The 13,500-nt window shown below is 39.3% G+C and overlaps 1 protein-coding gene across 2 annotated transcripts; it reads right to left on the reverse strand.

The window, feature by feature from the left end:
* Positions 1-2,194: 2,194 nt before the first annotated feature.
* Positions 2,195-12,950, reverse strand: ZFAND5 (zinc finger AN1-type containing 5). 2 transcript variants are annotated; one of them, XM_065908213.1, is made up of 6 exons: positions 12,772-12,950; positions 8,140-8,297; positions 7,612-7,723; positions 6,869-6,972; positions 4,522-4,647; positions 2,195-3,851 (listed from the first exon to the last, which is right to left on the reverse strand). In XM_065908213.1, the coding sequence occupies exons 2-6, from the start codon at positions 8,288-8,290 to the stop codon at positions 3,703-3,705; spliced, it is 642 nt and encodes a 213-aa protein (XP_065764285.1). In that variant the 5' UTR covers positions 8,291-8,297; positions 12,772-12,950; the 3' UTR covers positions 2,195-3,702. The 2 variants fall into 2 exon arrangements, with proteins under 2 accessions (XP_065764285.1, XP_065764284.1); XM_065908212.1 differs by having other exon boundaries at positions 12,449-12,948.
* Positions 12,951-13,500: the final 550 nt, after the last annotated feature.

Raw genomic sequence — 13,500 nt, forward strand, 5'->3', positions numbered from 1 at the left:
ATGAGAGTTAACTGCATGCCTGTTTGAACAGCCAAAACCCGGAACAGATATAAAATGCTAAAGATGTGGAACAGAAACTCTTTCAATGCTGCAGGAATGCAAAATTGTACAACCATTTTGGACGAGTTTGATGATTTCTCTATATATTCTACATTATTACCTACCCAAGAATGAAAACTTAATCCCACACAAATCTGCTCAATAATGTTTGTAACCACTTTATTCATAACTGCCCAAACTTGCAAGCAACCAAGATATCCTTCAGTAGGTGTATGGAATAAACAGTGGCACATCCAGAAAATGGATTATTCAAGACTAAAAATAATGAGCTGTCAAGCCATGAAAAGGGATGAAGAAAACTTAAGTGATTACTAAGTGTAAGAAGGCAATCTGAAACAGTTGCACATGTACATGTACTATACAATTCCACATATAACATTTGGAAAAGGAAAAATTATAGCAGCAGTAAAAAGGTCAGTAGCTGTCAGGGGTTCGCAGTGAAAATACTCTGCATATTATGATGAATGTCACTATAGATTAGTCCAAACTCGTGGAAAACACCAATGGTTAACTATAATTTATGGACTTTTGGTGATTATGATGTTAATACAGGTTCATCAACTCAAACAAAATGTTATCACTCTAGTGGTTGATGTTGGTAATAGAGCTATGTATGTGGTGTGGGTGTAAGAGGGTGCATGGGAAATCTCTGCACTTCTCTCTCAACTTTGCTGTAAACCTAAAATTAAGTCCTTAAAAAACTAACAGGGAACGTTAAGTGCCAGGTATTTTTATCCTTACAGGTGAAGAAGCTTGGTTTTAAGAGTCTATTATCTTAACTAGTAAGTCATTTCACTTATATTGCAGTTTTTTCCTTTGCAATTTCATGCTGTGGAAAAACCACTTCTGCTCAAACCATAGGCCCTAGTTTTGCAGATAAAGCCCACTGAAAAATAGATATGATAAAGGGACTATCCCTAGGCCATAAAGGTAATTCATATCATCACTGTCAAAACATGTATGGGGTGGGGACGTACAGAGTGCAAGGAGAAATGTGATATTAGTCTTGAAATGCTTTGTATCAGTGTACATTTCAAAGTTAAAGCCCATTTATATATCTTGCCTGAGAAACTTTCAGGTTTGAATACAGGAGCCCTGGTACAATTGAATCTTCCTAGTTGCTTTACACACTTTGATCCCTTCTCCCCAACTGATGCTCCTGACAAATCAAATCCTTAAGTCAGATATGTTCTAAATTAATTTCTCAAGAAATGATTATGGAAACATTACCAATCTCATGCTACTTATTTCAAAGACCATTACAGACAAGTGAAGCCCAAGGGTTCATCATCTTCCCATCTAAGTCTTCTTTGTCCCCAATATACTCCTCTTGGATTTCAAAACTTGAAGATTTAAAAACTTAACAAGCAAATGTTTACAGAGGTAGCACTGGAGGAAAACAAAGTCTTAAACTTTGAATAAATAGTTTGCCTTCTAACACCACAATTTTTAGCTCAACTGTGATTCAATATCCTTCATAATTAAAGACACTATCCTTATCTCATACTTCAATAGTATACATAGCCCCTCACCTGAAGCAAAAGTAGCAGCAAAGAACTGGGACAGTTGGTAGCGAACTGTCATGGTAAGTACTGAACATTTCCATTTCCAACTCCATCATTGAGATGTAACGGTTCTGCTTTTTGGCTTCAGCTATTGCATTGGCCAAGTCACATGCCACTGTTAGCTCTTGTTCTTTATTATCTCACATGACACCTGCAAAGACCAAGCCCACGGGACCATCTCAACATTAGAATCAAACCCCAAATAAAACTCTGCCAGCTGCTGTAAACCAATTGTAATGCCTAAAGTGCCATTTATAAAGCAAAAAAGAAAAAGAAAAAAGGGAGATAGGATGGAATAACTGACCTAAATTCTTCTAACACTGTTTTGATCCTAAAAGTGCCTATTCGTGTCTTCAAAATTAAACTGCCTATTATGTTCCATACAAGACGTTTAACACTCATTTCATGATTCTCACGTGCATGTTTAGGGATGGAAATGAAAAAAAAATTATAATATAGCCATGCAAAGTCTATAAACACGACTAAATTCAGTATCAAAACATTTCCTAATTATCCCCGTTTAGGATATCTAACTATGGCTTAAAAACCCAATAAACAAGTGGAAAGTCTCCCTCTGTACATGGCTTTTATTATTTACATAATACAATATAGCATCAATGCTGAATAGCATGATTATGTGCAATACATAAATATGGACTATCTGTACACATCTGCAGATCTAACTTTAGAACTAAGGTACATAAACTTGAAAGCAAAACTGAATGCTTTAAGAATAAAAGTAAAAACTAAGACTGAACACTGCAATAAATCAGAAGTAGTGCCTCGTGTACATACTTAACTATTTACAGATGAAAACAGGCATTACCACGACACTAATCTAACTATACTCATTTATATATAAAAAACACAAGTTTCATACATCACAGAAAACCTTCCATTATAACACAGAAGTGATATTACCAGACAAGCATCAGTGAAGTATACTGCCTCTTCTAGTTGTTATTGTACAATGCTGTAGATAATGCAGCCCATGCAATACACCCAAGAACACTAGAGTCCTACACCCAAGTACAATTAATATAAAGCAGCCCTCTGCAAGTGGTGCTGGATACCACTAAGAAGTCTACTGCAGCCATGTTGGTTATGATTTTCCATGCAGAAGGGTACAGTTACATTAAGAACTGAAGTCTTTAAAAAAGCTTTAAACATTCTTTCTTGAACCAAAACATTCAACAAAATATGCACATGAAAAATTAACTATTCAGATACCTTTGCAACTTAAAATTCAGATGCATGTTACTCCATAGAGCTGCTGTATGTGAAAACCAAACGTAGAGTTTTAATTTCTTCTTGTAAATAAATTAATCCTAGTGCAGTTCTGTGCTACACAACAGTTTTAGCAATGATAGAGTAATGCAGACATCGTCTGGTGCAGGCCAGCATAATAAGCTTCAAAGATAGCTCAAGACCCTGTTGGCTTGATGCATTTTACTCTTTAGCCAGTTAAACAATGTGTACCTTTCACAGGATGTCTTATTTGACAGTTTTTAGAACACCAATTAACCAGGCTTACATATGGCACCAAACACTGGTTTCATGGAAAGGTCTGATTCTTTTTATAGCTTTCTTCCTGCTTCCAAGGAACATGTGGAAATTAACAGGGTGAAGTTTAACTATGGTAGAAGTAGACTGCCAGTCCTTTTCTGGTGTACCATTTCTTTAAAAAAATACAGGCACATAACACTAGCCAAAGATTATACCTTGATTACATTCCCAAAGGCAGATATGCTGCAAACATGCAGATAGGTATTTCACTTATTTTGTTTGGCACGAAGGAACTAAATTTTGTCCTTATTATCTGTGTATTTCAATTTGCTGTGCAGATTTTCATCCAATTTTATTCAGGGGAGGGCATATACATTTTGTAGGGCTGTATCTATCCAATTCTGCCTGTAACGAACACCCAAACATCCTAAAATATCAATTATAAGACAGACAAGTGTAAAGTAAAACTCTGGAGAACATCAAAGGAAAATGGCCATGCATCTGCTCTTTAATGTTTTCCTACGGTATATTAAAATAAAAACAAATTATCAGTCTCTTCACAAGTAGTAATTTATATTCTCTGAATTTTTTCAGCCACAACAACTGGATTCTCTTTTCTGATTTTTGCTGCAGCTTCTGCTTTGTAATCATATGGACAGTTGTGCTTGTCAGAGTAACGGTGAAGTCCACAAAATAAATTTCCACATCGGCAGTCAAACCCTGTACATATAAAAGGAAGCAGAGTCATTTAGGAACTCAGCAATTAGAAGAAACAAAGCGTAAGTCAATATAGAAAAGGAACCAGATTTTCATGACTCTGTCACATTAAACCAACTGTCATTTTAAGTTGTGAAAGTGTTTTCAACCTCTGCTGACCTGGTGAGAAATTCAAGTAGCTATCTTCCATAAAATCTGGTAGATATCAAACAGGGTAGAAAAATCACAAAGCTCTGGAGTCAGACTGAACTGGATTTAAGTTCTAGTCCTGATGTATCCTGACTGACTAATAATGTTTCTTTCCGCCCATGAAAACTAGAAGACAACCACGGACAGTTCTGAGATTTAAACGGAACAATTAAAAAGTATCTAGAACATTGTGTGTCTGGCTCAGTAGGTGATTACTGTTTAATTCAACTACCTTTCCCCCAGAAGAACAAAGGAAAGAATCAAGAGATGAAGTTTTACTAGTCCTATAAAGGAAAGTAATTCAGAACGCCTGAAGTCAGGAAAGGGTTTCATATGATTAGAGAGACCAATGGAAAGCAAACTCAACTTCTTCTCACTGTCCCCTTTCCAGTCTACTGTGGAAATTTCCTATTCTTGAAAGTTGGGCGTTTTTATGTTTAAGACTGACTAGTCCCATAGGGAGTAACCAAGAGCTCTTGAATACCTGTAAGGCCAACTTTCTTTCTGCACATGAAACACCTGTTCTTCTTTGGTTTGGGCAACTCAGGAGCTTTTTCTTCACTTTGAGAAGTACTGGGCTGAGAAACTGAAGGACTGGGCTGAGTGACAACTGAAAAAACAAGGGTAAAAATTAGAAGTTTGTCAACTGTTTGGCTGACAATTAAATAAGTCAAAACCAAAACAAAAGTAAGACTCTTCATGACAATTTTAAACCCTTCTTGAAAGAAAACATGTATTTTAAATACAATCTTCTACTTTATTATCATTCCACTAAAATTCCATTAAACTCACTCTAAGACTGGGAAACAAAATCCTAATTCTAGGTTTTAAAGACCTGAGAGATGTGGTCATCTGCTTAGTTTCCACACTGCAAATACCTAAATGCAATCTTCTTAATTAGTACAGCTCAAATTCACTACTACTCAGTAAATAAGGATGCCAACTTCTGAGGTACTTAGCTATAAAGTCATTTTGTTTTTATACTGAAAAGTTAAAAGACAAACTGTAGATAAACCCAGTAAATTTTGACAAGTAAAACCCAAATCATTAACCTCTAACTCAGACTCTAAAATTTCACAATTATTTTATCATTTTAAAAAGTGCTTTGTCTTATGCAGAAAACGTGCAAACCTTTTTAAAAAAAAACAAGAAAAAAAAACCCCTTCTTTTGAAGATTAGCAAACATTGTGTTTAGGACAATATAAATACTTGTGAAGCTTAAGTATTCCATAGGCAAAACAAGATTTTTTACTTTAATTTTTAATTAAATTCTTTAATTTACTTTGTGATACTTAATGAGAGATATGACCTACTTTTAAAAATCCCTGTTTCTCCAGGTAAAAGGGATCTAAGTTTTAAGTTCACTCATGACATCAACAGAATTTGTCAATATAAAGATAAAACTGCAGATAACTGTGAGTTCACATTACCTCCAGGTTATTTAAAACAAAATTTAATTCTACCTTTATAAAATTAATATTAATCCAAATCCCAAGAACAGCAAATTGATGCATACAATACTAGAATTACTGTCTAAACAATAGGCCAGCATTAATGCTATCAGCATAAATCCAAACTCTACGGCAAACCAACTGGTTTTAGTAACAACTTACTGAAATTCTCACCAAATTCAGAATTCATTTACATTAGTGATATATCCAGTGAGATTAACGGTGTAATATTAGACCACTGGTAATATCCTACCTATTACTTATTCCTAAAAATCTACCATGGCAACCTTAATGTATTTTCGTGATGGTATAATGGTAAAGAACAGTTTGTGGAATAGTCTAGGGGAGGTGACAGCCATTTCCCTGGCTACACCTGAAAACTGGACAGTGGTTGTTAAAACATACACAAGACTTTGGTAGGGGTGGGGGGTGGGGGTGCGAGTAGTTAAAAAAGGAAAAATGATACAGGAAAGGCAAAGCAGCAAAACAAAGTGCATTCAGGTGAAGAAATAATAAATGCACAGAAACAGTTACAGATCTAATCTAAGAGAGTACTGTTCCAAGATTTTGTTTTTTAAAAAAACAGAAACAAATGAAACGGAATAACACTAATTTGGTCAGTTTTTCATCATAAGGATGGAACTTTGAATACCAAATATGGATTCAACCACCCAACATAAAAATTTTCACCTTAGCTTTATCAATCAAGACATACACGGTTCACATAAGCTTGGCTATGTAATATTAGCAAAAGCAAGCTTCCAAAGCAGATTACATATCCAATGCTATTTTCTCACTAAAGGTTTTAACATTGTGTCCCAGTCAACACTATACCAGGAAATAATGAATTGATCAAATCAACTATGTGCACCATAGAGTATGCAAATCACCGTTCCAGGGTCTAGCAATGAAAAGTTAAAAAGTCGACCTTCTGATGATAACAGAGCACAACCGGAAGTGCTTTAATGTTAAGTTCAGCATAGACTCAGTCACTATTTAATGAAAACCAAAATGCCATTCCACACTGAGTTTTAAACTCCCAGAGGGATCCCACACTTCAACTTGAAAGTTTCAGTGTTCAATATGTTCTTTTGTTTGAGTATTTCCTAAAGTATTGACAATATCCAAGACTAAAGAGTTAACACTTTTGATTATTTTTTCTCCATAGCTTTACAATTTGATTTTAGTAATTTCTTCTGTTTATGAACAATACCTTCTTTAATGTTTAGATACTTTTAAAATGTAGTGGAAACGTACCTTTTAAATTCATTAAATTCTTGACATTTCCAGCCTTCACATTATAAAGTTTGCTGATTTGTAGGTGCAGAGGTAACAGGGGATAGGCAGAGAAGAGATTAAAGAATCAGATAAAAAGCATACCTGGCTCTGACACCTCTGTTTTCGGGGGAGTTACTTTGTCCTCTCTTGAAATGCTCATTTCTGTCATTTGCTGAGTTACAGGCAAGGCAGCCACAGGCACATTTCTATTTGAGTTCAAGCAAACATTTTTAAAGATGTTAAGGGTACTTCTTGGTGAGATAGGTAAGTTGTCAGTTCAAAATATATATATATATATATATAATTTCTAGCGTGATCAAATGGAGCTAATACTCTAAAAAGGATGCCCAGCACAAATGTCCGAGAATAAGGAAAGCCATCTGATAAATGGCTCATCAATTCAAGCCTGCATATCTGTATAGGTTACAGTGTTCTATCAGAGCCAACTAGAAATATTTAGCTGTGTCTGTAATTTAAGGGCAAAAGGGACAGCTTTGCCAGAATGCCTTATGTAGCAGCACAATAATCTGTAGAGCCTCATTCTCTATAATCTTCACACCTCAATTACAAGAAAAAGCACAGCATTCTCAACACAGTATTCTTGAGGCTATTCAGCAGCTGTGCATTATTATACACATCTTTACTCAATGACCTACAAGATCATATACTAAAGGACACTGGAATCCCCAACTGTGCAACACATGTGGGCATCTAATGTATTAACATCCTTATTATAAAGTAATATATATGATGCAACACAACATCCTTATTATTTATTAGCATTTATAATTTTGTCATATTTCCTCCCTGCATTATTATAAATACTCAGAAATGTTTAATCTTACCTTGATTTTTCAGATGTGCTGCCAGCAGCACCTTCACAGTTGTTTAAACTAGTGTCTGCTCTTTGTACAGATGCAGAATCTGAGGTAGGACTGTTGGAACCACTAGCTGTCCCTATTTAAAAAAAGGATTGGTAAGAAATGAAGCAACACTACAAACACTCATTATCAAAACTATTAATAAGTAACAAATACTTGCATTTAATTAGGTTAGTGACTTAAACACTTTTCCACTTTGCCGCAGAATCTGACATTTAAGTGATATCCCAACAACAACAAAAATAAGTAAAAAAGTCATAGCCAATAACACCTCAAAAAGGGAAAAGAAAAAGCTAGAAGATGCTTGTAGATGTCACCCATTCCTCATGCAGTCATTCCAAGTACTTGGTTGTTGTTTTAAGTTTCAAGCTTTTCTCAGGTCTTCTCTCCTTGGACTTTCAGCAATGATTCTCAGTCTGAGGCCCCAATTCTTTGTTGTATATTTTGCGGCCACCAGTTCTTCAAATGCGTTATTTCTTGGAAACAACTTACCCATTGGGCTCATTCTGCCACTATTCTGCTGCCTCTGAAGATGTTCTTTGTAGCAAACAGAACACATTCCATTTGTCCTAGGATTCCCATAAAAGCCACATCCTGTACTACACAGCATGGGCCCTGGGGTCTGGTTAGTCTCCTGAGCCATTTTTCTGCTATAAACAGAACAAAATAAAAATTTTAGAAACCAGAATTTAGTAAAAGAAAAAAAAAAAAGAAAACAAAAAACAAAACCACACAATCACTAAATCAGTATGATAGTCATCATTTATCTTTGTCATCTCTAAACACTGCATTTGTTTCTAACAAAGGCCTAAATTATGTTATTCATCTTTAAAATAGGCTAAATTATGAATGTTTTGTTGCCTTTATAAAACAAAATACATGAAAAGGAACTGTTTTAGCTTGATAAACTGATCTATCATGACTTGACATTTTTAGGACAAAAAAAATTCTATCATTAAACATTAAAATTTCACCTGTCACTGTTTAATTCCTGAAAAGGTTACACTTCCATTGTTTAATTCTTTAAACACAGAATTATGTTTAAATTAATTTTTCTAACTGGTATCTTTAAATCACTTTTTGTTCTACACTATAGGCAGATCATTTCAAATCATCATAATTAACTACTGACTCTTCAATATCTACTAGTGGTTCTTTAAGCTAGTAGTATATGGGATGCAGCTCTAAAGGTTTCCTACACCACCTGAATATATTGGGCCCTTTAATTAATTCAATTCTGCTGCAGGGCAGAGCATGGGTACTTTTAAAATGCTTCAACTCCTTTATAGGACACTGAAAAGAGAGCTGGTAGATCATCTAGCTCTTCCTGTTACCCTGGCACCAAAAAGTGAAGCTCTTTAAGAATTCAGGGGTCAGTTGCCTAGGAAATTTCTTTTGTTCTACATTTGACATGTGAAATCTGGGTCTAAGTATACTTTAAAGCCAGTGCCTAGAAACCTGCAAAGCACAAATTATCAGCCACAGATTTCTCAACCAACAGCTCTATTAAAACTTGTAACAAGCGTTTGTCTTCCTCATGCCAGAAAATAATGAAACCTTTCCAAGCTCAATTTCCAGATAGCAAAGTAAAGCAATATACACAATCTTTAATAATGGTTAATATTTAATGCTAGGTTACCAGAAACAACTTAATGTACCTTGCTATTCCAGAAGCCTTCTTAAAATACAAATACAGTAATGTTTTGCTAAATTTAGTAAAATTTGCTGAGTTAACAGAACATAAATATTTAAGAAAAAAAAATTTAAAACCTGCAAGGTTTCCATGTCACTTTAAATTGTGTATTAATGTACAGAAAACATATTTGGGCATTTTATCAAAGGGAGATTGTGTGTAATAATTCTGGTCATTGTCATTTAACTGTACCTTAATGTTGATAATAGAAGTGACTTACAAGTTATGAACATTTCAGGTACATATAAGAAAGTACTTTCAGTTAGAGCTTGTTATTTCCTAAAATTTCATGTTGCTTTTTGCAACCAGCACAAACTAGGATACACTCTTCAGGGAGTTATCATAACGTATGAACAAGTATTAACACTTTTAACTTATACAAAAAACCAAATTTGATGTGGCCTGAATCCTGGCAATTATTCCCCCAACCATTTAAATGATAGTAATCTTTCCTTCTGTTAGCAAAAAGACATATTTCAAGCTTGAAAATATTTCAAGCCAATGAAGCTTGCATGGAACTTGACCAATATTTCCAACTTACTTCAGACAACAGTACTAATTTAGTTAACACTATCTCTTTAAATAGTAAGTGGAATTTAGCTGACTCATTTTGGAGCAGGGTAATGTAAACATTTCAACACTGCTTAGGAAGTTTATTGATAAACACTTTCAGCTGAGTTTTTAAGATTCTGCGTCTAATGTACAGGAAAAAAAATGCATTATGCATTTATTTGCACGCCCACCACGCAAAATATGTGACTCTTTGCCCTATGCAAAACAAACAAAAAAAAAGCCACTCCTGGAAGTCCTAACAATTATGCTTAGCTTACCTTCTATATTAACTTCTGCTATCATCTGAGACTGGCTTAAAGAGTAAACTGGCATAAAAGTCAACTTACATTAATAGTAATCTGATTCTTAAAATCTTTTGTTTATATAAATGCGGGTGGGGATCTTATCCAATGATTTCATATGCAAATTATTCCAACTTTCTTCAGAAAACACATCTACCTTCAATTTACCATAAATAGCCTCCAAACTGAGACACAGGAGACAACAGGACATTAGTCTTACACATGGCGTCTCATCTTTTCTCCCCCTAGAAAGGCAGCTTTTTAAATGCCATCACAAGCGCACAGTTTGCCTTAATATTTCTCAGAAGCTTAGATCACATGGGCGGGCGCTTCAGCCTGTCACAAGGCTGCAATGTGACAGGCTGAGCTGGATGGAGGCTCTCACATAAAGCCTAGTCAACAGGGGCCTCTGAAATCAGCTTCTATTTATATCTCAGAGCCTGCCAACTCCTACACAACCCCAAGAACTAAAGATGCAGCACTTGTACATCTAATATAATAAGCAAACACAACAAAAAGACGCCATTAAGGTTGCTAGTTTTTTCCGAGGTAGGTAAGGAGAACAATTGCAAATCAGAAATGCAAGTATCACCAATCACTCAAAGACAAAATGGTCAGAGTTGTTTATAAAATCCAAGCACAACGAAAAGAGCACAAAGGTAGAAACAACCCTCCTGTTTAGTAGCAATTTTGAGGTGGGTGTGGGGAATAAGTTGTCATTTCCCTATTTGTATTTTAGAAAAAAATACAATACCATTATTACTTAGTATCTTTAATAAAGTTGTTAGGAACTCGAGCATTCATTGTGTCACCTCTATCAAATATAGGATGAAACGTGTGTGTGTATACTTCACAGTTTGCGGCCTCCTCTAATTCATAGCTAAAAAACAAAACCCCCCAAAAAGACTGGAGCATGTAACTGAAAAATTCTCCAGCCTCAAACATGAATAAAAAAGACTTTTACAACTATGAAATTTAGTTCTCTCGGGTGCACAAGACGTTAAAAATGCTCACCCTACCCGGAGTTGAGACTGGAGTTCTAGTCTCTAATCTACCTCTAACTAAGCCAGTGACCTTGGGCAAGCCCTTACTCTCCAGATCTCCGTTCCCTCTTGCCAAATGGAGAAGATTACTGTGATTTTAAAGGCTCCTTTTCAGGCTTAATACAGAGCCTGAGAGAGAGAAAATAAGGAAGATTTAAAACATCTCTCGAGGGGGATATTTTTAGAAGAAAACTTGAAAAATAAAATTTCAGTATTTTCACCAATTCAGTTCTGAATCCCTACTTTAAAAATAAGGAGTAAAATAAAGATTCCTTTAATTTTTTAAGAAAGTCTGAAAATTACCCAAAGGCCAAGTTTAAGAACAGCGGCTCTATGACCTATATACTACTATTGTGTTCTTAGATTAGATTAATAGGAAACAGTCAGTCAATAAAGATAACCCATGCCTTTTCCCAAAACACAGCTCCACAGAGTGCGTGGAAAGAAAGCAAAAAATTTCACGTTCATCAGCCTAAATGCACGAAACAAAGGGGAAGGTGCTCCATTTCCTTCATGAAAGGGATCTCCGGCGAGAAACGCAGCATCCTCGATCAAACTGAAACACCACAGAGAAGTCCCCTATCGCCCAACGTTCCAGGGGATTATAAAACAAGTTCGAATCCCACTGGTCCTCCACCCCTACCCCCATGCCCTTCCAAGCAGAGGCCTGTTCAGCAAAGCCCAACAGGGCCTTCTCCAAAAACCACTGAGTCATGCAGAACAGCAGTTCCGTAGGCCAAACAGGCCCCTCACCCTGCCGGTCCCTCGCCGACCCCCGACCCCGAAAGGCTCCTTGGAGGAGGCGGAGAAGAGGGGTGCGGCGGGCAAGGGGTTGGGGGCGCGGCCGCCGCCACCGCCTCTTTGTCTTTCCCGATTCGGCGGCCCAGGCGGGACGCCACCGCGGAAGGCGGCCGGGACGGATGTGAGCGAGGCCCGGAGCTCGAATCTCCCCGAGGCCGCACGCCGGGCATTGTTTCTCCGACCGTGCGTGTGCGAGCGAGTCCCGGGCACAGGGAACCGGCCTCCGGTCACGACGACAGGATGCCGCCTCCGTCTTTGTGCTTCCTGAGCTGGCAGGCGGGCTCCCCTCCCCCGACGCCGCCATCCGTGGGCCGCTCGGGCTTCGCAGGCTCGCGGCGCCTGGCCCCCCACTCCCACCCGCGGCCCGGCACTAGCAGCCGGGCGCCTTCCCCTAGCCCCGGACTACTCACTCTTCGACCGCGGGAGCCGGGCTCGCGCACGACGCCGGCGAGGTGGGGACTGGGCCGAGCCCTCCGGGAGGGGCGAGCCGGAAACCCGAGAGCCGCCGCCGCGGGCTGGCCGCAGGCGGAGGTGGCGCCGCCGCCGCCGCCGCCGCGGGGTCCTCCTTTGTTCCCGCAGCAGCCCCTAGCGTGGCCGGGACACGCCGGAGCTCGGGAAGTGGGGGGAGGGAGGTGGTGGGGGGAGCGGCGGAGGAGGAGGGGGCGGAGGGAGTAGTACAGAAGGCCGCAGCGGCTAAGGCTGCTCGCGGCGCTCGCCCGTCGTCGCCTCACACCTCCACCGGCCGCGGGTCTGGCTGACTCCGAGGAGGAGCGGGGCACGCGCAGCTAAGCCCGGGGACCGCAAGGGTCCGCGAATGGCGCTCTCTGACGCTTCGCTACCGCCGGGGAAGCTGTGCAGCTCCCGGGAACGACGAGCTCCAAACGGTGATGCAGGCAGGTCCGCGCTCCGGCCGACTGACGCGTTCTCTCCGCCCCGCGATGGAAAGAGGGAGGGGGCGGGGTCTGTACGTCAGCGAAAACCCCGACGGCGGCGGCGGCGGGGAGCGCCTTGACGTCACGTGCCCGACGCCGCGCCTCTGCCTTCAGTCACCCGGCCGGGGAGGCGGGGCCGAGCCTGACTGCGCTGCTGCTGCGCGGAGCCTAGTTACTGGCCGGGCTGCCGGCCCCAGGGTGGAGCTGGAAAGAAATAGTCCTGTGGAGGATGCGTTTCTATTTTTAGCCCGATTGTCAGCCCTCAGCCTTTCTCCTTCCGATTTTCTCAGTCAAGCCTGCTTTTCGCCCTCTGAGTTCTCACGCTTTGTCTAGAGTCTTTGGCAGACATTTCCCTTCCCTCCTTTATTCTCCCTCCTCACCCACCCTTCCAGAACGAGTTAGAAGGATTTGCTTCGAGAAAAGAAAATGAACCGCTGTTCGCTTCTGGGTCTTCTCGCCTGTTGATGAAGCTCCCAAGTCCAGTTCCCTCACACCCCTTTCGATTCTAAAGTCGAACCTGAGCATTGCCC

This window comes from Muntiacus reevesi, chromosome 17 (assembly GCF_963930625.1).
Source record: "Muntiacus reevesi chromosome 17, mMunRee1.1, whole genome shotgun sequence".
NCBI classification, from domain to species: Eukaryota; Metazoa; Chordata; class Mammalia; order Artiodactyla; family Cervidae; genus Muntiacus; species Muntiacus reevesi.

Coding starts and splice junctions, on each gene's coding strand:
- ZFAND5 (XM_065908213.1), bottom strand. CDS start 8,290: ATGGCTCAGGAGACTAACCAGACCCCAGGGCCCATGCTGTGTAGTACA. Junction 7,724..8,139: donor TGGCAGAATGAGCCCAATGG/GTAAGTTGTTTC, acceptor TTTTTTAAATAG/GGACAGCTAGTGGTTCCAAC. Junction 4,648..6,868: donor AACAGAGGTGTCAGAGCCAG/GTATGCTTTTTA, acceptor TTGTTTTTTCAG/TTGTCACTCAGCCCAGTCCT.